General features: G+C 34.2%; 1 protein-coding gene across 3 annotated transcripts in view; it reads left to right on the forward strand.

The window, feature by feature from the left end:
- pkhd1l1.1 (PKHD1 like 1, tandem duplicate 1) overlaps positions 1-27,547 on the forward strand; it is a 75,604-nt gene that overhangs the window by 19,445 nt on the left and 28,612 nt on the right. For all 3 annotated transcript variants that reach the window (XM_073931020.1, XM_068215168.2, NM_001318128.1), the window contains 20 exons: positions 1,067-1,231; positions 1,400-1,521; positions 1,651-1,811; positions 2,149-2,315; positions 4,831-4,966; positions 5,233-5,387; positions 7,243-7,365; positions 9,326-9,431; positions 9,522-9,629; positions 10,447-10,611; positions 10,856-10,977; positions 12,907-13,039; positions 15,876-16,068; positions 19,235-19,377; positions 19,521-19,625; positions 21,733-21,921; positions 22,672-22,842; positions 22,924-23,135; positions 25,536-26,511; positions 27,121-27,369. In XM_073931020.1, coding sequence (XP_073787121.1) covers positions 1,067-1,231; positions 1,400-1,521; positions 1,651-1,811; positions 2,149-2,315; positions 4,831-4,966; positions 5,233-5,387; positions 7,243-7,365; positions 9,326-9,431; positions 9,522-9,629; positions 10,447-10,611; positions 10,856-10,977; positions 12,907-13,039; positions 15,876-16,068; positions 19,235-19,377; positions 19,521-19,625; positions 21,733-21,921; positions 22,672-22,842; positions 22,924-23,135; positions 25,536-26,511; positions 27,121-27,369 — 3,901 coding nt within the window. The remainder of the gene's footprint in view (positions 1-1,066; positions 1,232-1,399; positions 1,522-1,650; positions 1,812-2,148; positions 2,316-4,830; positions 4,967-5,232; positions 5,388-7,242; positions 7,366-9,325; positions 9,432-9,521; positions 9,630-10,446; positions 10,612-10,855; positions 10,978-12,906; positions 13,040-15,875; positions 16,069-19,234; positions 19,378-19,520; positions 19,626-21,732; positions 21,922-22,671; positions 22,843-22,923; positions 23,136-25,535; positions 26,512-27,120; positions 27,370-27,547) is intronic.

Genomic DNA, 27,547 nt, shown 5'->3' on the forward strand with positions numbered 1-27,547 from the left:
TAATCGTTAAATCTAAATTTCAATACAGGTAATCTAATAATGCAGCATATCTTTTAATAGCCTTCAATCTTAATCTTTAGCTATTATAAAAAGGGGAGTTGTCGAGATCTACCTGAGCTCGAGGCTCCCCTCTCTTCCTCTAAACGGGAGGGAGCCCAGGGCTCAAGAACCTTCGAGCTCAGGGCTCTCTCCCGGGACAGCATGCCAAACTTGCTTATAATCAATTATCAGCTAAGTGTGAACTCTTGAAATAGAGTTTAGATGAAAAAACCTCTAAAAGTCATCCAATATTTTCTTCTAAAATTAGCATTTTTCCACAACTCCTGTGTGTAGGCTCAGTACTTTTACATTTATAGTGATGAATATGTTCTTCTCATTGCCTTTTAAGTGAAATAACTGAACAAAGATATAGGAAGTAAAGAAAAAAATTAGGAGAATATTTCAGAAGGCATTTAGAGGAACTTTTCATTTTATATTTGTTAAGAAATTAAAGATTACTCACTCGCTCACTCACTCACTTTCAGTATTTAAAGTGGACCACAAAACCAAGTCATAAGTGTCTTTTTTAAATTGAGATTTAAACATTATATAAAAGCTGATTAAAAGCATTTTTATGTATTATAATATGGTTGGGCATCAAGGTGGCACAGTGGGTAGCATAAAATAAAATTTTATAGCTTTTTAACTTTTATTTAATGGTTACTATGCATATCCATCTAAAACCACTTATTTGTTAACCAAGGAAGTCTCTCATATAATATATCTACTAAAAGAAAATATTACATCACCAACTGTATTATAAATAAATCCAGTCCATTTGTATTGGTCAATATTATTTCTGAAATTAATTTAAAAACAGAATAAATTTACAGATATTTACACAAGTAAATAAACAAACTAAATGATGGCAAAAATTAGCAGAAATCTGCAGATTTCTGTGTGCGCAGATTCTGTATGGGCCTAATTAGTCATTTTTGCAAATAATCTGACATTATGTTTCATCATGATGAGCATTGTTTTGTTCACCATTTTACCAGCTCATAGAGATTTCTCCTTGTTAAAACAGTTTTCAGGTGATCTGACCCGTAGAGGGGTCCTTGTTAATGATTCAGAAGCTTTCTGTGGGCGCTGGTGTCTGAAAAACCCTGAGATTCTCTTCAATGCCAATGACACTACAGTATCCGGTGCCATCTATAACCCAATACTGCTGCAGCCATACATGTTTAACTCTGTAAGCATCTCCAGAGATCCTTACTTTTTATTTTCTTACATTTCACATTTTAAATACCAATATATATATATATATATATATATATATATATATATATATATATATATATATATATATATATATATATATATATATATATATATATATGTATAATTTTTTGTATTCTAGATCTGCTTGGCCTACAAAGGAAGTTTGGTGAATAAACTGGGGATATTGTTCAGTTACGTAACTGCAAACACTTACCGGGAGGAAAGCACATTTATTTCTGTGCAGTTTGACTCAACAGATGAGTACGTTTAATCTGCTAAACATAAAGTAACCTTTTTTTTTTGCCTTTCATTGCCTCTACTTGCGCAATGACAATATTGAATCGAATCACAGTTAGATCAATAAAGAAACATTTACGCTGTCATTTTCAGGTGGAACTACAAGTGTGTGGATCTTCTAGCCTCCATACAGAAAGCCTACATAGGCTCCAACTTTAAACTTCTACAGCTGAGTGTGTATGGAGTGGACGGCAACTCTGTTTTCTTCATTGATGCTGTTCAAATTGGACGTGCAACAACGTTAGACTCCAATGGTGAATATGGAATAAAATTACAAAGTTTAGTTTAACTCTGTTTTATTTATGCATATGTCTCAAAGGGTTACAGTATCAAATATAAAGAATCAGTCAGAAATCGATCATTCCAATGCATCAGCAGAAAGCAAAATTAGTTAAGATTTTTTACATATATATTGTAATAATAATGCGATAAATAAAATAACATTATAAATAAAACTAACACATATTTAAATAAAAAGTGTAAATCAAAATTTAACAGTGATTTTTTTGACAAATTAATAATATAATGTAATTTAATTACGACGTGGTTCTTTTTAATTGAATGATCAATTTTCTCTTTCCACTTGTTCAGTTATACTCCACAGAAGAAGACCGCCTGCTCTTGCCAGTTCAGGGCTTTTCCTTTCAAACATCACCGTCAGCAAACGAACAAATTCTTCTCAAATCAGCTACGAGATCACAGCAACACCTTACAACTGTGGCAATGGTGTCCCACTCATTGAAATAGGCTTTCTGCAGGTGAGTTAAAGTTTAAATTATTTAGTCTTTCTCTTGAAGTGTTGAAACTTCCTGATTTTTCTGATGTGTTGACAGACGACAAATATCTTTGACATTTGAGATTATCATGATATCACTGAATAGTTTCATGCAGATTACATTAAAATGTACTCGTCTTGGTGTTGGTGTTTAAAATGCTGAGAAAAGAGAGAAAGAAAGAATTAAGACATAAAATGATCACAAAATGTCTCCTGTGTGACTCATGCTAAAATTTTTCATATTGACAACTAAAGTTCGAATTAAAGTTAGTAAAGTAAGTACATGGACACTTTCATTTTAATATCATGTCATTTTGATTTAGAGGGGTGGTCTACAGTGTATTTTTAAGGCTTGGTTGTGTTTATAAGATGCAAAGAACTGTGTGCTAATGCTTCATTTGTAAAAATAAATATTTATATATTTATATATAATAAATATTTATATTTCTTTATATATACATACATATATATATATATATATATATATATATATATATATATATATATATATATATATATATATATATATATATATATATATATATATGTCAGCTAACTTAATGTGCTGTGATTTGTGGATCGGCTCCACATCACCATGTCACGCCCCTACAAGCACGCAATTTTGTGTAAACCGAAGCTGTTAGCCATATCAGATTGAACGTTAATCAAACAGAAAATGAAGAGCACACAGCTGAACCTCACGACCTGTTCTCTAAAATAACATCTGACAAGTGTCTTTTTATATATATATATATATATATTTGGAAGTAATCTAAAACGCTTGCATATCTTTTGCGAGTTTGTTATTTGAGATGTAGAATGCATGGAAAGCGTCAGCATAGAGAGACACTGAAAGTGGCCACATAGAGAGACACTGAAAGCAGCCGCTTAGGTAGACATTGCACTGTTTACAGCGGTTTGACTGATAAATATGAATTTATAGCTACATTTTTGGCAGTGGCTACAGCATTTCCTGGTGTTTACATCTGTGTTTACATTCTTGCTAAAATGTAGGCCTACCCTTAACATTAGAAACTGTGCCTGTAGTTGATCAATTTTCACAAATAAAAATCCTTACAGGTTGTGGCTGACAATCCACAGCCAAATCCTCTCACACTGAACTGAGAGAGATTGTGGAAGTTCTTAATTGTCAAATGCTAGCTATACTGTATATAGTTTTTGTAATTCTCTTAAACATAATATAAAGTTAATTGTAAGCACTTCCCTATTTGTGTCGTCTTTTGAAAGCCCAAATACAGAAACAGAAGCAGTTCTGTGGAAATAGCAGCTTTTTGACTGCATTTTGGCTTTCTCTGCGATAACATTACAGCGTCTCTGACCATGCTTCTTCATTTTGCAGGGTGTGTGTGTGTGTGTGTGTGTGTGTGTGTGTGTGTGTGTGTGTGTGTGTGTGTGTGTGTGTGTGTGGTGAATGCACATAACCTGAAGCATTTGTGATCACATTAACCCTGATGTATTTTTTTGTAGTCCCCAAAAGCTGTATGCTAAGCTAACTCTGAAAAATCCAATGTCTCCCTTTTCTTTGAACTTTAAGCATATACATTCGGAGATGTTGTTTATGTTCACACAGCTACATTATACATCAACTAAAGTTTAAAATATGACATCGTAGTGGACCACCCCTTTAAAGTAAATTTTTTAAAACATTGCATGTGTGTGCATTTGGTACTTGCTAGGCAAGTATGAGTCAAAATGTCCAAGACAAATGGCAAGGCCATAGTTATAATTTTCATTGAAAAGAACAATACATTTTATTACATTTTTAAACTGCCATTATAAGAAGAATGCTATATAGAAGATGTTTATTATATATGAAATACTGATATAAAGAGGCTTTAATTTAATGTATAAAATAATCAATGTATCGACTTATTGCATAACACATGGACGTGACCTCAATCATTTTTGGTGATGCATTATATGTTGCCCATACATACATACAAACATACAAAAAAAAAAAACAATTCTTGCTGATTACACATCATCTTTATCTCTATTTGATGTGTAAGTGTCAGAATGGTTTAAAAAAAACACACTATAGTATTTACTATAAATTAATTTAGTATATTTTCATGTGGGTGTCTGACAACTGAAAATAGATCTGGTACCACAGCTTTTGTTATTTTTTTGTTAACATTTATTATTTTTTATTTAAGATATGTGCTTTCACATTACGATTCCAATGCCTATTAGATTGTTAAATGACTATATGACATCATTCTGACATTATATAATAAGTGGCATAAAATTATCTTAAATCGACAATAATATCGTTATTTGAAATATATTTTGGTGCAATATATCGTACAACAAAAAAAAAAAAACAGATTTTGTGACAGGCCTAACATTGACTCATTTTGTGGTAAAAAAAAAAAAAAAGAGTAAATAATATTTTTTTTTCGTATGATCTATGCTTTTGAGTGCCCCATGTAAGCCATCAATATTCTCAATCTTGGTTTTTAACTTGTATCCAACAGAAGATGGCAAGCAGCACAGGTGACCTATTGATTCAAAGCCAAGGGGACGCCACTGCCACTATTATTCGCCCTCAGAAAGCCAGTCCTCCTCTTACTGGAACCTTTGACGTGGAGTTCAATGGTCGAAGTGTTGAAGGTTGGCATGCAGATTGATGGTTTACCTGCTTTTCTAGTGGTCTGTGTTGGCCAGTTGAATGGCCTGTCTGTTAAAGTTTAATAGCTATGGTTCTGGGGATTTTTGCTTGTCAAAGGTAAACGTTGATTTTGGGTTTACCTGTTACTTTCCTGTCTGGTGGCTGGATGGTGGTAATCCTGAAATTACCATATTAGATTACTGAGCTCTAAGTACATGAACTGAAACATGTGGCTTAACTGGTTTTTCGTGTGTGGTGTTGTCTCCAGGTCTGGCAGTAGACATCAGCGCTGCAGATCTGCAGTATGCTCTACAGGGGATCCCAGAGCTCGGCCAGCTGCAGGTGCAGAAATCTGGAAACTGTAAAGGATACACCTGGAACATCCAGTGGCTCACAATTCCTGGAAATCAGCCTCTATTAAAGGCAAGACAAAGAAATCAGTATCCTATAAGCTTATGTAAATGAGTTTAAAAGATCCCTAAATTGGGGGTTTGCAGGTCTATATGGGTTCTGCTGAAGGGAGAGTTACAGAAATGTTAATATAAATTCAAACAAAAGTGTTTAAACATAAAGGGTGCATAATTTTAAAAAGCAATTAAAAGTTTAATATATAGCATAATTCAACTTGAAAAGGTGTTAATCACTCATTTAACTTGAAACAGTTTGACACATGTCGGATTGACAAACCCAGCAGGCACTTTGATGTCAAAACAACATCTAAAATGCAGATCTATTTAATAATAAAATCTTGACGTCCATTTGACATTCACACATTGATGATCTTTTAACCACCATAGTTATGGCACAAAAAAAGAATAATAATAATTTTTACAAAAATCCTTATGTCCAAAATCTACTTTGTATCTCTTTGAATTCCTTTTGAATCTTTATGTTAAAACAACATCAAATCGACATCTGAAACTGACAATTGACATCAAAACACGTCAAAAACTAAATTCAGGATTCATTGATTTTTGATGTGTTGCTTTCTTCTATTCCAAATTCCAAATTTGCAATGGTTTTGTAAATTGACATTGACATCAAAAACAGAGCAACAATTAATTACAGGATTCATCGATTTTTAATGGGCTATTTGCTTTTATTCCAGATTTACAATGATTTTGTATTCCTACAATGCGTGTAAACTACCTTTATATCAAAACAACATCAAATTGACACCATTGGTATTAAAACTCGTCAAAACTATTTACAGAATTCATCGATTTTTGACATGCTGTTTGCTTGTATTTCAAATTTACAATGATTTTGTATGACTACAATGCACATAAATTACCTGCATATCAAAACGACATCAAACTGATATTTAACATAGAGTCAAAAAAACATACAAAAAAAAGTATTACAGGATTCATACATTTTTGACGCGTTGTTTGATGCCAGTGTTACAGTAGATATCAAGTTTATATAATTTTGAGGATTAGTCAATTGATATCAACACAATTTGTATTTTTATATGTTTTTTCATTGGCAAGACATTCTAGACAGTATAAAAAGACATTGTGCGATAAAAAAAAAACAAAAAAAAACGTATAGACCATTTCAATGTGATGATGTCATTGGCCTATGACCATTTCCTGTTTGTTATTAAACTGTAACAGGAGACAATTGAATCATAACTTAATGTTAAAACAGCAATTATAACATTATTTATTATCAATGTGTTAAGGAAATGTGTTGAGACCAAAGTTTTGTTTACATCCCTCAAAATCATAGGTCTCAAACTGGAATCCTGGAGGGCCACAGCTCTGCACAGTTTTGCTCCAACCCTAATCAAACACAGCTGATCCAAATTATCAAGGTGTTCAAGACTACTACAGACTATTAAGCAGGTGTAAGTTGGAGGTGGTTGAAGCTAAACTGTGCAGAGCTGTGGCCCTCCAGGAACTGAGTTTAAGACCACTGCTCAAAATGGTCTATACTGTGGGAACACATGAAAAAAGCTAAATAGTAATTTCTTATTAAGCACTAAATGTTTTTCTATGATTACTGAAGGATCGTGTGACATCGAAGACTGCAAAATTGTAAAAAAAAATTACCTTTGACATCAAAATACTGTATATCAAACTAATAATATTTCATAGTTTTACACAATTTTACTGTATAAACAAATAAATAAATTAATTATTTCAACAACATTATACAATTTATCAGCTTTGAGTTTCTGAATGGCAGTGTGTATATATATTTATTTATTTATTTATTTATTTATTTATTTATTTATCTGTTTTATTTATCATTTTTTTACAATGTTAACCAGATCAATGCTTCCAATGTGATTGGCGTGAACCCATCGGTGACATCACGAGAGGTTGAGCAAGGAGGCCTCTTCAAACAGAAAATTATGGGAGACTTTCTGCGTGTGCCTACAAATAAACCACAGGTGTATTTCTTACCCAATGCTATTATAGTGGAGAATAGCCTATGTTTGTTCGTCATAGATTGGTAACATGAATGCAGACTGCTTTTAAATGCTTTTCCTCGTGTAACCAGATACCATGTAGTGTGCACATTTCAATAGTAGGCCAGATGAAGGGTCTGTCTGCTTGTGTTATATGTACTGTTCTGGGGATTTAGCATGATGAGTGGATTATGGCTAAACTAAAGATTAAAAGGTTTTTGTTTTGCAAGTGGACAGGTGTTGGGCTGCACTTATGTTGCAATATTTAACTTTTTCCGCAATAAATGTAGTGATATAAATACAGTTTCATTAACACTATTTTTCTGGGTAGTCTAACAATATTGAGGTACAGAAATTGAATAACCACAATGCCAAAAAAATGCTTTGCCTACTTTTTGTCTTGTTTCCAGTCCAAATACCAAAAAAGAAAAAAAAGAAAGAAAAACTACTTAAAATATTGTTTAGTTTTTACTTTCAGAAGAAATAAGTAAAAATATAGTGAAATTATCTTGTTTTCCCTTTGAAATGTAGATATTTGGTCTAGGAACAAGACTTTTTTTTTGGTTGTATAAATCATATAAATTATTAATAAATACAGTGATTAAATATAGTTCTGTAGCTCATGTTCAACTGTAATTCAGGAGTGCGTTTCCACAACAACAACATAACTCGCGGCTGAGCTACAATGCATGGTTTGGGAAAAGAACAATGTAGTGACAAATGTTTCCCAAAACAATCGTTATGTCCAAAGTGACACTGTAAACGGGGTGGGGTAACAACTAAATTATAGAATAACCTTTTCAAAACTTTGAAATGTTTTCAAAGTGCACTGGGAAAAGAAACACAATTGTCAATACTGTAAAAACTGTGAAAAAATACTTTGAAAAAAATTACAATTAAGAGAGATGACTTTAATGTTTTGTTTTAATAATCCCAATTGTTGGAACGTTCAAAAGGAATAGGGCAGGGGGGATAGAATACAACCAGGAACTATGCTTCTAACTACTACTCTAGAGGTGTAGTTGCAAGCGTACAAGTGTTTGTTTGGATCGAAATGCCAAATCAACAAACTATAATTGTAACAACGGAACATGCAAACTTAGTTGGCTAATAATGGTTTTCGGAAATGCACCCCAAAGTGGACCTTGCAAATCTTTGCGATGTGACTATTTTGAATGCTCACATTGTGATATCCAGGCTGAAACTATTGTGCAGCCCTAGACAGGTGTGAATTTGGCAGTTGAATTAAATGATTATATTAGTTATTTATTCACCAATAATCGATTACATTTAAGTTAATTAGAAATATAAGTGCTTCATGTCTTATTTTAATGTAATGTTATTTGTCTGCAAGCAGCTTAAGAACTGCTGAAATCATTTAATATAAATGTAAGGCGCTATAGTCTTGTTTCTAGTTCAATCTAGTTCATCTAAAAAATGAGAAACCAAATGTAAAAAATAAAAGTAAAAAATTGTTGTCCTTTTCCTCCAGAAACATTGATTCAAAATTAAGTGACTTTTTTATTACATCAAACTAAATAGTTTGCAGCAAACAAAATTCTCGTTACCCCAGAGGCAGATTATTTTGCTTGTTTAAAAGAAAAAGGCACTTAATTTTTGCATATTATTTCTGAAAACTACATAACACGTTTTACTTGTCTAGAAAATGCTTTTTGATTTAAGAATTTTTAATTATTTTTACTACAGACAAGACAAAAACTCAAGCAAGAAAAGCATTTTTTTGCAGTGTACATTTAAATTTAGTTTTCCATTTCAACTAATCTAAAGAGATACAATCATGATGAGATTTCATTTTGACTTTTTATGAGGGATGTTGGTTAATAGATTAGTTTTGAACTCACTCTCTGATGTAAAATGGAAACAATTTAGAACTATAGTCTCATTATAAGCTGAGTATATTTTTGTGCTCATTTTCTTTCAGGTGCAAGTTTTGATCAACGGTATCCCATCATGGTGTTCTGGGGACTGTGGTTTTACCTGGAGTGAGTCAAAGACTCCGACAGTGACTGGGATTTCTCCTACCGAAGGTGAAGTAAATGACCAAAACTCATAAAAAGTGTTATCTCTATTCGTGGTGGTTTTAGTGATTCATTATACTAAATGAACTTGTCTTTCAGGATCCAGCAGTCTGGGAACAGTACTTACGATAACTGGATCTGGTTTTAATGGTGGAAACGTTACTGTAAAGACTGGAGATGTAGAGTGCTCTATTCTACAAGTCACCAGTAAGCTGAAACACAGTCATGAAATAAGTTTTTTTTCGGGGGCTTTCAGATGGCATACAGTCTGCTATGCTTAAAGAATGTAAAACACTTTTCATTGGCTGTTTACAAAAATCTGAGGCTCCAAACCCGTTTGACATTTTTTTGTGGAAAAGAACATGTTTAAGAAACTTTATCAAGTGCTGCAAGTGTTATCGTGGTCACTTGAAAATCTTTGATATTTTGAATAAAATTATTTAAAATGTTTACTACTGAATAAAGAACACAAGAATAAATAATGTATCAAGCTAGTCACTAGAGAAATTGGGGAAAAAATATAATTTTCTTATTAGATTCATTAAAAAAAATGTTCGTCTAGACACAAAAAACAGAAATAAAGTTAAAATTTAAACTAAAATCAAAATGAAAAAGGGGAAAATATTCATCAAAATATTATTAAAAACTAGAAAAGTTTCTGAAACACTGTAAAAATTGGACCTGCTGCACAGCTCTACTGAGTTGACTCATCTTTTAACCCAAGCATTGTAGTTGACTTAAATTAAGTTGAGTCAACTTAAAAAGCTGTGCAGCAACTTGACTTACAAGTCATCTTTGTTTACAATGCACAAACATAACATTGATGGAAAGAGAGGCCTTAAAATTATAAAAAATAATACAGAGCATCATAGAAGTGGTTGTAAAGTTGTATTATATGTTTTTTATGGGATACATAAATAAAAATCAATATTCATTTTTACGTTTCTAAAAAAAATCATACATAATATTAGGTGAGTAATTGATAATGCACTATTTAATCAAACATAATTTTTTTGTGTTTCAGATACATCTATAACCTGCCAGGTGGGTCCTGCTAGTGCAGGTGTACAACCAGTCTCTCTGAGTTTCTCTCTGCTGGGAAATGCAAGATACCCAAATAACAGCAGCTTTAACTTCACACACCTGTTCGGAGTGACTTCTATTAACCCAACATCAGGAAGTGTGGCAGGTATACAATTGCTCTTTTTTTCTGCATAAAGCACAGTGCAAAATAAATGTTTTAACATCTGTTTACTCAAAGTATTTGTTGATTGTCTTTCATACATTTAATAAATAATTTTTGTATTTTGTATATTAAAAGTTGCATAAGCTAAATAATTAGAACTGACACATTTTTTCAAATTACAAAAATACAAACCATAAGAAAACCTGCTATTATTTACAATACAGTGGTGTTCTGTATGTTTGCACAGGAGGGACAGTTCTGACAGTGTCAGGCTATGGATTCAGTAACGATGCTGCAGTCACCATTGGCACTCAACCATGTAGCATTGTAGAAGTGGAACTTTTTCAGCTGAGATGCATAGTTCCTGCTGTAAGTAAAGAGCTTCTTTACTGTTAAAATAAAAATAAAAGTAAATAAATAATACAATAATGGGCGACACAGTGGCGCAGTGGGTAGCACGTTCGCCTCACAGCAAGAAGGTCGCTGGTTTGATCCTTGGCCCAGTTGGCGTTTCTGTGTGGAGTTTGCATGTTCTCCCTGCGTTCGCGTGGGTTTTCGTCTGGGTACTCCAGTTTTCCCCACAGTCCAAAGACATGTGGTACAGGTGAATTGGGTAGGCTAAATTGTCCATAGTGTATGAGTGTGAATGTGTGTATGTGTGGATATTTCCCAGAGATGGGTTGCGGCTGGAAGGGCATCTGTTGTGTAAAAAGTTGCTGGATAAGTTGACGGTTCATTCCGCTGTGGTGACCCCATATTAATAAAGGGACTAAGCTGGCAAGAAAATGAATGAATGAAATAATAAAATAAAATAAAATACAACAATATAAAATAAAATAAAATAGAGTGAAATGAAATGAAATAAAATATTTTTAAAATTATACCAAATTGTATATTGTCTACAAAGATGTTTAACAATAGACTCATGCCACTATGCAGTTTATGCAATATTAAACTTTAAAAAATCAAAATAATAATTACTTTAAAAAAATCTTTTAATTGTAAGTGTCACGACTACCAGGGATCTAACCCTCAAATATCGCTGGAGAACATTCACGTTCACTAGCACTACAATTTTGTCACCATATAGACTAAAATTCTTCTATACTGTTTAGAACTGATTACATCAGGCATGTCCACACTCGGTCCTGGAGGGCCAGAGTCCTGTAAAGTTTAGTTCCAACCACAATCAGACACACCTTGGATAGCTAATCAAGCTCATACTAGGCTTTCTAGAAACATCCTTACAGGTGTATTGAGGCAAGTTGGAGCTAAAATTGGCAGGACACTGGGCCTCCATTTAGGACCGAGTTTGGACACCCCTGGATTACATGGACTTTAAAAGCACCACATGTGTGGTGCATGACATGATTTGTAGTCCATATGGTGACATAATTATAGTCCTAGTAAAAGTGAATGTTCTCCTTGCTTGATTGCTGGTGATCAAAACAAAGTTAGAGTAAAAGTACAAATATGGTGTATAATTGCTAACTTTATTAGTAAAGTAACAGACAAGCAGTGTAATCATTGTTAACTGAAACTAAAAACATCAAATTTTCCTTGAAATAAAAAAAAAAATAATGACGGTGGCACAGTTGGTAGCATGTTCGCCTCACAGCAAAAAGGTTGCTGGTTTAAGCCTTGGTTGGGTCAAGTTGGCATGGAGTTGATCTGGAGTTTGCACGTTCTTTTCGTGTTCGCGTGGGTTTCCTCCGGGTGCTCCAGTTTTCACTGCAAGTCCAAAGACATAGGTGAATTGGGTAGGCTAAATTGTCCGTATAGTGTATGTGTGTGAATGAGGTTGTGTGGATGTTTTCCAGTAATAGGTTGTGGCTGGCAGGGCATCCGCTGCATAAACATGTGCTAGATAAGTTAGCGGTTCATTACATTGTGGCGATTAATAATAGGGACTAAGCTGAAAAGAAAATGAATGAATAAACTTATGTTTACAATTGTGAAGTTCATGCGGTACAGGTGAATTAGGTAGGCTAAATTTTCCATAGTGTATGAGTGTGTGTGAATGTGTGTGGATGTTTCCCAGAGATAGGTTGCAGCTGGAAGAGCGTCCGCTGCATCAAATAATAATTATTTAATGAATAAATAGTTAAATTAATTAATTAATTGATTGATTGATTTATATTTTCAAACTAATAACATAACAGTTTACATTCAGATTTGAATGAACTCCACACAATATATCTACAATCTTTCCTTATGTGATTTTGGTATCATTTATTTGGAATGTTCATCAATTGTATAATTTTATTGCACCCTTGAAATGTTTGACATTTTAATCAGGGGTCAGAAGGTGAACAGACTGTAACGATGACTGCAGCAAAGATGACGGCAATATTCAATGGCTCCTTCACCTACAGCAACACTATGACAGCCTTAATCACATCTGTGAGCCCACAAACCACAACAGTATTTGGTAAGATATTATAATTAATGAATTTGATGGATGTTTTTTATCTAATGCAGGGCACGAATTGCCTGGGAATCAAATCTGGAATGAAACCTGGAAGTTTTTTTTTTTTTTACTGTAATACTAGACTTGACAAACATTAACATTAGCAAGTAGCCTAAATGAACTAAGATGTTCAAATATACTTTTCAATACCCATTCATCTTCTTAAATTGGCATCTCATAGTAAGTCTCATTCGATGTTTGCAAAAAGTCAACAACTGATTGTATTCTGATCTGAGATTCAGTAAGCTGTAAGCTGATACTCTGTCAGCTGAATGCATTCCATTTTTAGAATAGTTCACTTGCGTTTATTCATGAGAAGAGTAAATAAATAAAACCTCAGTTCAGTTCAGATGAGTTCAGACAGATTTAATCCCTTAAACATTCAATTTGTTCAGTGTCTATAACCAGACTGGATTTGACTTTGAGTGACAGATGAATTATACGCTACATACAAAAAAAGAACAAAAACAATGCTATAGTTAAAGCATGTTTTAGAACAAACTGCTATGGGTGTGTGTGTGTGTGTGTGTGTGTGTGTGTGTGTGTGTGTGTGTGTGTGTGTGTGTGTGTGTGTGTGTGTGAGTGTGTGCATGTTTAATACAACATTTTAAGCATTTCACATACATTTTTCTTAAAAGCGTATGATATATAGTGCTCAGCATATGTACGTAGACCCCTCACAAATCTATCTTTTAACTTCGTATTTTTAATAGTATGCTATAGAATATTATGTTTGTGCATATTAGATTAGTCAGTACTGAAGCCTAATCTGGAGCTTTTCTAACAAAATAGTTTATGATAACGGTCCAAAAACTAGTAGCCCAAATGTAAATGTCATAGAAAAATATTAAATACACATTTACAAATATTTTTTGTAAATGAGTTTGAGTTTGTAAAATTTTTTTTGCAATATTTTGCTTGTATCTGTTTAATAAATCTGTTTAAATGCATCAAAATACATCGCCTATATTCACTGAGAAATGGATAAAAATATTCAATTCCAAAATGGGGTGTACTCAGTTATGCTGAGCATGTATAACAAGTTTACAGTAAATTATATATTTGAATATATGCTTTATGAAAGTAATATAACAAAAACGCTTAGTTGTTACTGGAAAAGTTTGGGTCTAGCCCTAACTGTTGTTTATAAATTAAAAAAAAAACAATAATGTGATAAAAATGTATTTGTAATCTCATGTAATATCTACAGTAGTTTGAGGTTAGAACTCAACTGTTTTTTATTGTGGAATATAAAACATGCCTTAGGTTTTTCCCTCTTTGTAAATAAATTAATTTTATTAAATAGTTCAAACATGTAAATGAACTCATAGTTTTCTTACCCTACACTTGCAACAAACCTTTGAGTTTTCCCCTTTTCAAATAAATTACTTTTATTAAAGGGATAGTTTACCTAAAAATCAAAATGTACTCACTGTTTTTAATCATCCACTTGTTCCAAACCTTAAGCTTAAGTTTTTTTTTTGTTTTTTTTGCTATTGAACATAAAAGAATATATTTTGAAGAATGTTGAAAACCGCTAACCTCTAAATTAAAGAGAAACCCAAAACTGATTTTTTTTGGTCATCATTTAATCAACCTTTATGAGTTATTTTTCTATCTGAAACATAATGTTTTGAAAAAAAAAAATGGAAACCTGTAATCGTTAGCTACGTTTTCATCCACCAACTTTGAAAATGCGCATTAAAAACATGCGTATAACTGAGTGTGATAAACTTCACGCAGCTTTTCCTTCTCAAATTCCGTTTTTACTCTTGATATTTGATGCCAGTTTATTAGGAAGTGGCGATTTTTGTTCTCTTTGACTACTTGGATGGAAACACTGCTTTATTTGCATGTCTTATATGCGATAGAGTTTTTCGAATAAATTTAATTTGCATCATTGAATGGAAGCATATTGACTTCATTAGTATTTATTTTTCCTCTTTTAGAGGTTAAGGGTTACAGGTTTTGCAAACAATCTGCTAAATATTTTCTGTCATTTTCAACAGAAAAAAGTTTTAGATTTAGAACAAATTGGGGGGTGAGTAAAAAGTGAGAAAATTTGGGTGAGCTATCCCTTAAAAAAACACCTGGTGATTTCATTCTCATTTTTGGGGTGGTCAACAATATTTTTATTCCAAATACAACAGCTTTTAATCACATTAAATACTGCACAAGAGTCCCTTTCAGACGATGTATGCAAGTTAAGAAAAAAAATTGTTTGTTTGTATTTAATCTATTGATTGCGTTTATTTGAGATAGCGTGTGTTTATTTGTATTGTTTAAACTGCTGTTAGCAACAATTATGAGATGTACGTGACATGTACAATCGGTCAAATAATTAACCTAGAAAAAAGTGTCAGACCTACAATTACTGAATGCCAGTACTCCAAAAAACACAGTTTAGCTTGTGTTTTGAGAGACACTGTAATGAAGATAAATGTCAAGAGACACAAACAAACTGGTGCAATCACATTCAGGTGTCAAGTGTCTCTTTCCATCCGATTGTTCTGTTCTGCTTTTACATCTTGGTTACAGATGTAAACCCTCATATGGCCTGAAGTCAAATTTTAGGTATTTTTTCCAGCTCTTTTGTGCATGCGTGATCTTTCCACTGGCATTAGCAGATGTCACGCAATCAGTGAAGCCGGTTTGGCTGCAAGCCTCACAGTGACAATGAAATGTACTCTAAACTTACTGATTAACCCCAGTGATATTGTTCTGGGTACTGAGTGTCCTGTACTGTAACCCCAGCTTTAACTAATTTTACACTGTTTTATCTTGTCTTTCAATAAAGGGAACAGGAGTCTTACCATCTTGGGCAAACATTTTGGTGCAACACCTAATGACATCTCTGTTCTGATTGGTGATGCTGAGTGTGAATTGCTACAGTGGACCAATGAAAGCATCAGCTGCCTGTTACCCACACTCCCTCCAGCTGTTTACAATGTCAATGTCAGAGTGGGAAACCAGGGTTACCCCTTAACCAGGTATCATATACACTTGCACTTATTATGATCAATGAATTTAAATATCAGGATATTGTTGCTGAAAAATGCAATATTATAAGAGTCAGATCTGCAAACAGATTGTGGCAGAACAAGTCATTTTTTTCTGATTTAACAAATCTACAGTAATGACTTACTAAGAAACAATGATACATTTTTTTATTTTGTTATTTATTATTTTTGGCTGATATTTTCTACAGTGTATTCACTTGTGGGATTTTCTTTTTCTGACATTTGTGGGTTACTTACAGAGATGGCAAAAGAACACACATTTTTACTCAAGTAAAAGTACAGATACTCATGTTTAAAATGACTCTGGTAAAAGTTGAAGTACTAACTATCCTTTTGTACTCAAGTAAAAGTAAAGTATGGCTTGAAATATTTACTTAAGTAAAAGGTATTCATTGCTATACCTATTTTAGTTTTACAGTGATAACTGCACCGCACATCATGTCTCTAAACAAAATAACCTTCTGGTGGTCAGCTCTTTAAAAAGTGTAAAGTATCTCACACTGTTGTGTCTTAAATAATAATATTAACAAAAAAATAAATAAAGACATAGAAATCTTATATCAATTCCCAGTGATTGGTTGCAGCTGGAAAGGCATCCGCTGCGTAAAACATGTGCTGGATAAGTTGGCGGTTCATTCAGCTGTGGTGACCCCGGATTAATAAAGGGATGATGAGGCCGTCATCCCTTTATTAATCCTCATCATCCCTTTATTAATCCGGGGTCACCACAGCTGAATGAACCGCCAACTTATCCATATATATATATATATATATATATAGCAATCAAGATTTAATTATTTGAATTATTAATACATTGTTTTCAGTATGTTTCAAAACAACTGATTTTAACCTACATTATTCATTCATTCATTTTCATTTCTACTTATTCCCTTTTTTAATCTGGGGTCACCACAGCAGAATGAACCGCCAACTTATCCAGCATATGTTTTACTCAGCGAATGCCCTTCCAGCCGCAACCCATCACTGGGAAACATCGTACTCATTCACACAAAGGGCCCTATCATACACCAGGCGCAATGTGGCGCAAGGTGGGCGCAATACTTGTTTGCTAGTTTCAGCTTGGCGCAAGAGTCGTTTTGAGGCGTTGCGCTACGCTGTTTAAATAGCAAATGCATTAGCGCTCATATGTGCGTCCATAGGCGATCTGGTCTAAAAAGGAAGGCGTTCTGAGGCGCACGGCTGGCGCGTTGCTATTTTGAGAAACTAAAATAGATTTTTCATTAGACCAAAACAAACCCGGTCTAAACTCCGGCAGAGAGTTGCGCCTCGCTTACGCACTGCTTAATACGCACAAGAGAGCAATAGGCAAATATCTTTACATATGAAAACATTTAAATATTAAGGATATATAGGATATAATAAGAATAGATATAGGATATAAATATAAAGGATTAAAATATTACAAAACATATTATTTTCTAGCCTACATAAATATGGAAAATCACTGCTTTTATGTCTTCTTCATCTCGGGAGGCTTTTTCAGTTCATTCATAACAATTTGCTTTTGTATAATGTTATTATTATTAGCAGTATTATTTATTATATCCATATTTATATTTGTTTTATTAAAAACAAGCTTAGATTTGCCCACCTGTCAGGTTTTAGACCATAAGGGGCACAGCATGTGTTTTAGGATATAACTCAGGTTTTTGAACACACTTCGTTATTATTGTTCATTTATTTGTTTGCTGGAAATTAGAACTGAATTTAGAAATAGCTTTAAAACGAATATGTGTGCTTAACAAACGCAATTAATTATTTATAGACTAATTGATGTCTGTGCGTAAAGGTTTCCCTATCCAAGAGCGAAAGTGAAAGTGATCCATTATCTCTCATTCTCACGCAGTAGATGCTCTAAGTTTTCTGTAAAAAAAAACTGTTAACTGTTAACTGTTTGAAAGTGAAATGCTCAGTTTTTCCACTTAGACTTACTTTGCGCCCTGTAAATGGCGAATGCACTTATGGCGCGACGCAGCTGGCTCTTAAAGGGAATAGGAGATGAGACTCTAATTGGTTTATTCTCAAAACACACCTATAACTTATTAAGAGAATAAGTTGAACCCTTTTAGACCATGCGCCACGGCACAAAGCGGATTTTCCTGTCCGTAAATTAGCAAAAATGCGTTCTGACACATCCTGAAAGCGTTTGCGCCCTGCGTTTCCTGCAATTTCAGCATACCTAATTCACCTGTACCACACGTCTTTAAACTTGTGGGGGAAAACGGAGCACCTAGAGGAAACCCACACGAAACAAGGGAAGAACATGCAACCTCCACAAAGAAATGCCAGCTGACCTAGCCAAGGCTTGAAACAGCAACCTTCTTGCTGTGAGGCGAACGTGCTACCCACTGCGTCACCACGCCGCTTTAACCCACATTACATATTTTTTATTAAACAAATTATTATTTAACAAATTATATTATTACCGTTTCTAACTATTACCATTATTAACGTGTCTACAGCACAATGCTTTATGGATTATCATTTTCATTGCAGTCATGACAAACCAAGTCTGTTTTCAAGACAATGGCCCAGTTATTGATTAATAACTTGGCTGAGACTTGACCCAGATATGATCCACCTGCTTCGAATGTTATTACTCGATTGAACGGGCATTATCAGCTGATAGCTATGGGCCAGTAGGGGCCTTCTGCATCTACTGGTAGGCTCAGAAGGCTGTTTTCATCCATCCACACGGTTAATCAGCTATACTAATAGAGAAGAGTCCAGATCCAGATTAGTTTTTACATTACTGTGACGGTTGGGTTTAGGGTTGGGGTAGTGATAGACATTAATAAAATAAAATCAATGGGAAGTTTAATAAATAATTATTTATTAAACAAAAATTCCCTACTGGCCCATATTTATCAGCTGATAACCACTGACAATGCCCATTCAATCGAGTGATAACATTCAAATCGGACGTATGGTTCATGTTTGGTGCTTGTCTGGTCCAGTCATGCACCATAATTCTCTGCAACATGTGGGCTAAGCAAAAGATGGATGTGTGGAGAGCAGATCTAGGCCAGTGAAAGTTTGCTATGTGAGATGTTGTGAAATCAGGAACATAGCTTTTTAAAGTTATTATTTATTTCTTGATTTCTTTTCTGCGCAGTCCTGGTGTTAATACCACTATAGAGTATGCTCTAGAAGTGACAGGTTTCTCTCCATCTGTGGGGTCGCTATTTGGAGGAACCACCATCACAATCATGGGCTCTGGGTTCAGTCCTGACATACAGGAAAACAATGTCACTCTGGGTAAGACATGACTATAGTAGGGAATCAACATTCTTCTAACCACTGAAATTCTTTGATCACAACATCTTTCATGGCTCTTTTATGATCATTTTGAGATCATTTGGTTCTGTGGTCATGGTTTTGACTCTGTGGGTTTCATGCAGGTGACACACAATGCACAGTGACAGCTGCTTCAGATGTTCAACTGGAGTGTGTGACCCAGTCTAGAGATAAAACATACACTGTGACGAACCAAGGAGTCCACCCCGGTAATCTTTCTTTACTCCTATCTCTTTTTCTGTCACGCACATGCAATTTGCTTTATGAATAGATCAGAGAGAGCGAAACAATGGCTGTCAGCACAATTGCTATGTCATCATGTCAACAGCTTATCAGATACTAGAGCTGCCAGCAAAAAGCAAGATGTTCCATTACATTGTTTTAGTAGGAAATGTTTTTATTTGTTTCTTTTTAAGAAACTTTCAATGAGCTATATTTATTCTCACATATAATCCACATCAGAGGAATTTGATGAAACAGTTCTGAAGAATCTTTTCTGAAGAATGCAAGTAGCTGTCATTCACAAATTTGTATTCTGCCCTTTTTAAGTGTTCTTTTATTATTGTGCAAATGCTTCAATTGAAATTCCACTGCAAAAATTTTGACTTAACATGAGATTCTAGGTAAAATACATTCACAGTGCAGTAAAATAATAATAATAATAAATAAAATGGCATTTTCCACATGATGCAAAAATGATGTGAATTAATAAATTCAATATGAAAAGGTACTTTATAGTAAATAGATAATAAAATGTAAAAGTAATAGAAAAGCTGTTTAAAGGTGCTATATGTAGTTTTTGACTCTTTTAAAGCACAACAATCCCATAATATGTTTGCAGATATTTAAGAAACATGCCAGGTGAATATTCTTGTTTATCTGAAAAACAATGCTGAAGTCAGATATTCTGGTTTGAAAATGTGCGTTATGTGCCGGAAAGGGTGTCTTTGTTTTGGTTCTCAACCACCCACCCACTGCCACTTTAGCCAATTATATTTTCAGCACCCCAGGTAGCCGTGGTGGAAAACCACAAATCTCATTCATTCAGTCAGAAAGGCTGTTTCTCAATATGCGCTCTTCAACGGTCTTGCGTCCTCATGCTCTCATGTAACGCCATCATCAGCTGCCAAAGTTAAGTTCCAATACTCAAAACCAGAGGATACGTGAAACTAACCAGATGTGTTCTTGATATCGAGGACGCACTGATGCAGACTTGAGCAGCAAACTTGCTCTAGAAGTCCCAGAAGTCATTGCGACTGGAGATGAGAAGCGCAGCATTTTATTTAGATTTATTATTAAAGTTCAGAGATATTACTTATTTTCCTAAAGGACAGGGTGAATATAAAAATTACCATAAACATTTCAATAAAGGAAGAAACACATTAAATGTGTTTGTTTGCTGAAATTCGTATTAAAATCTGTTTTATTTATATTTCGCAACGCATATTTACAATGTTTTTTATGGAGAGTACATATTTTAAAAATGAGAAAAACAATAAATCGTTATATGAATGCTTTAATATTTGCCATAGTCAATAGTTTCCATTTTTAACAAACATTAGGTATGCAGGTTACATTGTAACCCTGTGTCCTAACAACATGCTATGTAACAAGATTTGCAGTTATAAGCCATTTGCCTGTTTGCACCAGAGGAAATTAAAAACAGCCATTCAGAAACAAAGAAATTGCACTCACTTGCAAAATGGTAAGGTTTATGATATAATTAAAATATATTAAACCTCTTTAACATTATTAAATGTAGATGCTGAATCACTGATTTGTGTTGGTTTTAAGTCTAAAGTTCAACTTTAAATGACCCCTCACGTTGTTAGCATTTAGCACTGAATAAAGCACATGAGGTGTACCTGAGGTCAGGTGATCATTGTCAGTTTTCTGTTGTTCAGCTGCAAGAAAAAGCTAATGCTAATGATATTGATACATTTATAATGTATTAATTTAAGGAGTTGGTTAGAACAAAGAAGTTCTCTTAATATGGAAAATATTCCCTCTATCATGTGCTTTTGCTTTTAGTTAGAACATGATTTAAATCAGTCTTAAATCAGCCTTTGTGCCCGATAGTCAGGCACGTGTCTGTTTGTCCTCAATCTGGCAACCTGCACTTGTGTGTGTTTTGGTCCAGGAATGCAATTTACTGCATCTTTAAGTAATTATGATGTAATGGAAATTAAAATTTTAAAGGGTAAATGAAAAATTTAAAAGTCCTTAATTAAATGGTCATGAAAAAGAGACATTGATATTGTGCTATCTGTAAAACTGTTCCACTTGCATATAATTAATCACATTACATGTGTTCAGTGTATGGTCAGGGATATGCCTGGAGCCCTTCTGCATTAATAACCTCAGTGGGAGACACAGTGGTTTGGCGATGGAGCGCACCAGCTTTTGTGCCCGGTCTGGCCTACAGGGTCTTCAGTGTATCCAGTCCCAGCAGCACAAACTATGATGGCACGACTTTCAGCAGCGGAGACACACAAACTGCCAATGGTACAAAACCACAACTTCTTGTCAGTAAACACACAGTTTATTCTAACGTACATGCATTAAGCAAACATTTAAACAGCATATAGTCTACTGAATAAGCAGCAAGAGTTAGTCCAATAGCCATGTCAAAAAAAAAAGAAGCTTTTTAATCATCTTTCCACATTTTTCGAGTGTCTTGGACTTACTTTTGCTGTTTATTCCAACAAATCCATTACCCAAAGAGCACCAACACATTATTTAGCTACACTGTCAAATAAATAAAATGTAAAATTACAGACATTTATCGTAAAATAACAAACAGTAAATTACAGAAATTTACTTCAATTTAAATTCCTGGTAAAGTTCTGTAATTTACTGTATGTTATTTTACAGTGTACAGTGTTTTTACAGTGTACCCTGAGCTCTTTTGATTTTGAATTTTTCAACATATTGTCAACATTTGACTGACTATTTTGAAAACCAGTCCTTAGTTAATGGACATTTTTTTTCTTATAAAGTCTTTCTACTGTATGTAAAATAAAACATATGTATCATACAGAAAATAAATCTTGATTGTTTTTAATACCAAAAGCAAAGATACTGTTATGCAAATTTGACAATCTGATCCTTCTCATTTTTGTAATTTGCTAAATGTTGCCATAATTTCTAACTGTTTGTACTTCTGTGAAAGAACTGAAAAGAACAATAAGAGCAGGAAGACAAAAAAGGACCAAAATCTGATCCTACTATTAATGCTGTTTGTTTCATTGTAAGGATTTTTCGCCTACCGTTTCACGTCTCCTGGAGTTTATTACTACAGCAGCGGTTACATTGACTCGGCCAAACAGAAGACACTGCAGGGTGTGGTGACCGTTATGCCTCTGGAGGAAAGCACTGTTGAGCTTCAGGTGTTTGTCAAAGGAGTACAGGCCTCAGTGAATTTAGGTACAAATTAATGTGCATTTCATTAAGCAATTGGTAGGTAAACCCTAATTATAATCATAATCTGTGTCCTTCTTATTTCAGGACAAATTAACTCATCTGATACCGACTGTATGGCCACATCCAACTGTCCCCAAGATCAGCTGATATTTAATGACACTTCAGATGGTCTCTACTTCAGCTTTACTTCTTGTGCGACTCCCACTGTGTACGACATTACACCTGGCTATGGCACCACGCATGACATTATCAACATAAGAGGATCTGCATTTAGCAATATTACCTGTGCAAATGAGGTGAGCTTCAGTGATCATTAAAGGTGCAGTGAATTTTTTTGGAAAACAACACATGCATCTAACAAAATAAAAAAAAATGTAAATGTACCTAAAACAATAATGAAACATTACAGTTTATAACAATAGATACACTGACAACAACAACAACAACATTAAAGCCGCAAGTAGCATTATGGAGGTTCAAGCATTTAAGGACTTTTAATGCTGATCAATTTAGAATTTAAGGCTGATATTAAAACACATCCTCAATGGACATAATGTTGACACACAGGCAAAAAAATTAAATAAATAAAATAAATGAATAAATAAATTATGGTTAAACTGTTATAACAATAGTAGACATTTATCATGCTTATTTATACACACTTTGTGCCAGACATGTGTCACATGTAGAAATTTGACCTTAAAAAAAACAAAATGTTTACTAATAGGGTTTCTTTTGAAATTTATACAAATGACAACCAACTTTCAGTGCAATCATTATCATTTCATAAATTAAATAAGCTGAATGGTAAGCTTGTACTAAGTTTGATGTTAAATGCAAAAACAGTGTTGTTACTAACTAATAAGTGGTCTTTTGCTCTTATCTAGTGGCTATAATGATAATTTCTAATGCCATGATTCTTGTTGATGAATGTTTTTTAACAGTTCTAAATCTCAAAACTCTTTTAAATTTTGCGTATTTGTTTAAAGCATGTCATGTGTGCTTGAATAACTGAGGTTTTGACCACAGAATTTCTTTTGGGATTTACAGGCTTACAGGTTAAAAATGATTATAATACTACAGGGCTAATTGCAAAAGTACAACATTTTGTTAATTATTTATCTAGGCAGTCCAGAGATTTGTAAAATACTAGTTATACCAATGAAAAACAAAAAACAAATAAATAAACAAAAAAAAGTATAACTAGTTTGCAAAAAAAGACAGCAGATGTCTTTGACAAAAGCAGGATTTTCTACTGTTCGTTTTTTTATTTTGCTGTGAAAACCACAGACAGCAGCAATAAGTGGTCTTGTGCTGTCATCTAGTGGCTAAAATGGTAATTAACCCACTAAAATAAGCATAAAACACGCATGCAGGGTTTTATGCTAAATATGTCTACAGTACACATTGGTTACCATGAACAACGACAAAAAAATAACATTCATCTTTTATTTCTATAGTGTATTTTACTGTAATGTAAATAATGAAAATAATAAAGTAAATAATACTGAAGATGTGTTAAAAATAATGAGTAAAAAAAAAAAGAACAAAAAGCCATAACAATAGAATTTGAGATTGTGGGACATTCCAGCAAACCAGGAAGGCAGGAAAGTCATGGTAACATGCTGGTGTAGTTCTTGTTAAATTTAAACTGATTCAGTTTAGTGTAATACACATGTCACCTATTAAGCTCAGTTTAATTCAGTTTAGTGTTATACAAATCCGGGTGTCATGGTGGCACAGTGGGCAGCACATTCGCCACACAGCAAGAAAGTTGCTGGTTCGAGCCATAGTTAGCAGGTCAGTTAGCATTTCTTTGTGGAGTTTGCATGTTTTCCCTGTGTTCGCGTGGACTTCTTCCGGGTGCTCCAGTTTACCCCACACTGCAAAGACATGCGGATTAGGTGAATAGCTAAATTGTTTGTAGTATATGTGTGTATGGATGTTTCCCAGTGATTGGTTGCAGCTGAAAGGGCATCCGCTGAGTAAAACATATGCTGGATAAGTTGGCGATTCATTGCGCTGTGGCAACCCCAGATTTATAAAGGGACTAAACCAAAAACAAATTGAATGAATGAATACAAAACAGCTGTTGAAGGAAGATCCACTAAAGATCAGCTTTACTTGCCCCAACTCAAGCATTGACTAGATTTACATTTTACCAGACAAATTACCTTACAAGGTATGTAAGTTACATTTAGAAAATATGAAATTAAATGTATTTAAATAATAATAACTTTATAATTGAAAATTACTTCAGAGTAAAGGCATATGAGTTACTAGAATTAATTTACACAGTTAATAGTTGTATTTTTATATTTAGGATATGGGATAAGATAAAAACACACCAATGATTCATATATGCTTTGTAATATGTAATGTGCAAGTATTTCAAACAAACTTCTTTCACGTTGACAACATAGGGTAATGTTTGTAGAATTGTCAATATAAGGCAAATGAGGCTGCAACTTGACAAAATGTGGAAAAAGTGGAATACAGTGAATACATTCTGCACTTTGATTGCCGGTAAATTTAATAATACTTTAATATAAGGAAGTTTGTTAAGTGTAATCACCCCACACAGATATTTTAAATGAGCTGAAAATTAATCAACTGAAGTATGTCTGAGAGTTGTGCAACTGAACACAACTGACTACTGAAACTGATTTTGTCTTATTTTTATGGGGCAACTAAAGGTCAAAGTTGGAGATCTTCCATGCAGCGTCATCAACAGCAGCTCCACTGAGATCAACTGCCAACTCAGTCCAGACAGCAGAGCACCAGTAGGCGTACCTTTACCCTTAACTGTCCAAGTCAACAATCTTGGCAATGCTCTCCTGACCATGCCAAAAGAAATCGACCGCAGATTTGTGGTTCTCCCAGTGGTCGATTCTATCTTTCCAGTAGTAGGCAGCACCACAGGCTCCACACGTCTGCTCATATCTGGTTCTGGCTTCTTCAGTGGCTCAGTTATGGTAGCGAATGTTCCATGCAAAGTGGTTTCCTTTGATTATTCTCAAATGGTTTGCGATACTTCCCCGTCTATAGCTCGCAGTGGAGATGTCACAGTTTACATCAACTCCATATCTTCTTCATGCAGTTCTGATTGCAAATTTGAATATTCAGACTCCATCACACCACAGGTCTCCACAGTGTCCCCTAGCTCAGTCAGTGGAAACTCCACCACTGTTACAGTCACTGGCAGTGGATTTGGGAACAATCCTGCTGATCTAATGATATTTGCTGACAACATCCTGCTAAAAGGGACACAAGTTAATGACAGCAGCATTGAGGTTTTAGCTGGTGCCCTTCCTGCTGGCACACACACTCTAAAGGTGGTGGTCATGAGCAAAGGTCTCGCCACAGGAAGTGCCACACTTACCAGCATAGCACAAGCCAGCATCAACCCAACATCAGGCAGCATTGCTGGAGGAACTCCGCTCTTGATCACAGGAAATGGATTTGTGGCAGGAAACACAACTGTGAAGCTTGGTAACTCCCTCTGCAAGATTTTAGATGTGACTGCAGACACAGTGAGGTGTTTGACACCTCCTCGTGCTGAAGGACAGGTGCAGGTCAACATTAAGGTCTTTGATGTTGTGTATCCACCTCAAAATTTCAACTACTCCAAACAACAAACACCAAACATCACATCTGTCACTCCTAAAACAGGTATATATGTACTTTTTGTTTAACCTTTAAATCAGTTAACTTTCCACCTTTTCAGCTTGCACTAATAGTCTGATTAGAGTTAGTTGCAAATTACTGTCAGTCAACAAAATATCTGAAGAGAAAAAAACAACTAAAAGAATATATTTAGTGCTACTTTTTTAATATTAAAGACACTTAAAGGTCCAAGAATATATTATTAGTGAATATAATGTTGAAAAAATGTGAAAATATCTTAAGCTTTTACTAAGCTAAAACATATATTTTTGTACTCAAAAAATACTTCACCCTGGTTCCCTATACAATAAATAACCTAATATAATTAATACATCTTTTATATAAAAATGCTTAAAAATTGCAAGAATATATAAATGATCTATCTATAATGTTGTTGATAAATCAAAAATATTAAAAGCTTGTATTAAAATCAATCCTTATCTTAAGCACTAAAGCCCTTAAAATCATTAATTTCTGGAAAATGGAACCAGAAGAGCAAAAATTCTAACTTGTTTATGAATTTTGGCCTACATGATTATGTCATTCTTGCAGCAGGCTACTGAACTACTGAATATCACAACACATTGTAGTAACACTTTAATCCCTTCCTCACAGGTCCTGTTGGAACACAGATCACCGTCTCTGGATCTGGCTTTGGCACAGATTCAGCAGTTGTCTCCTTAAAAATTGACAGCGTGGCTTGTAACATATCATCTATCACAGACACACAGTTGCTGTGCACTGTTGGGGAACACGCTGGAGGAACCTTCCCGGTCTTGTTTAACCACCAGGTCAAAGGCTATGCCTTGACCCAGTCAGTCTTCAAGTATGAGCTGCTACTTACAGGGGTCACACCAAATGAGGGTAAGTAAAAACACTTTGTAAATTTGATTACTAGACAATTTTGTCTAATAGACATCTAAGCATAGAGATGTTGGGTAAACCAAGGCTAAATTTGGGTTGTCAATAAAAATCTTCTAGATGTCAAACAAAAGTTCAAAGCTAAATTAATCATCAAATAAACATGAGTTGTCTAATTTTG

This window comes from Danio rerio, chromosome 19 (genome assembly GCF_049306965.1).
Source record: "Danio rerio strain Tuebingen ecotype United States chromosome 19, GRCz12tu, whole genome shotgun sequence".
NCBI classification, from domain to species: Eukaryota; Metazoa; Chordata; class Actinopteri; order Cypriniformes; family Danionidae; genus Danio; species Danio rerio.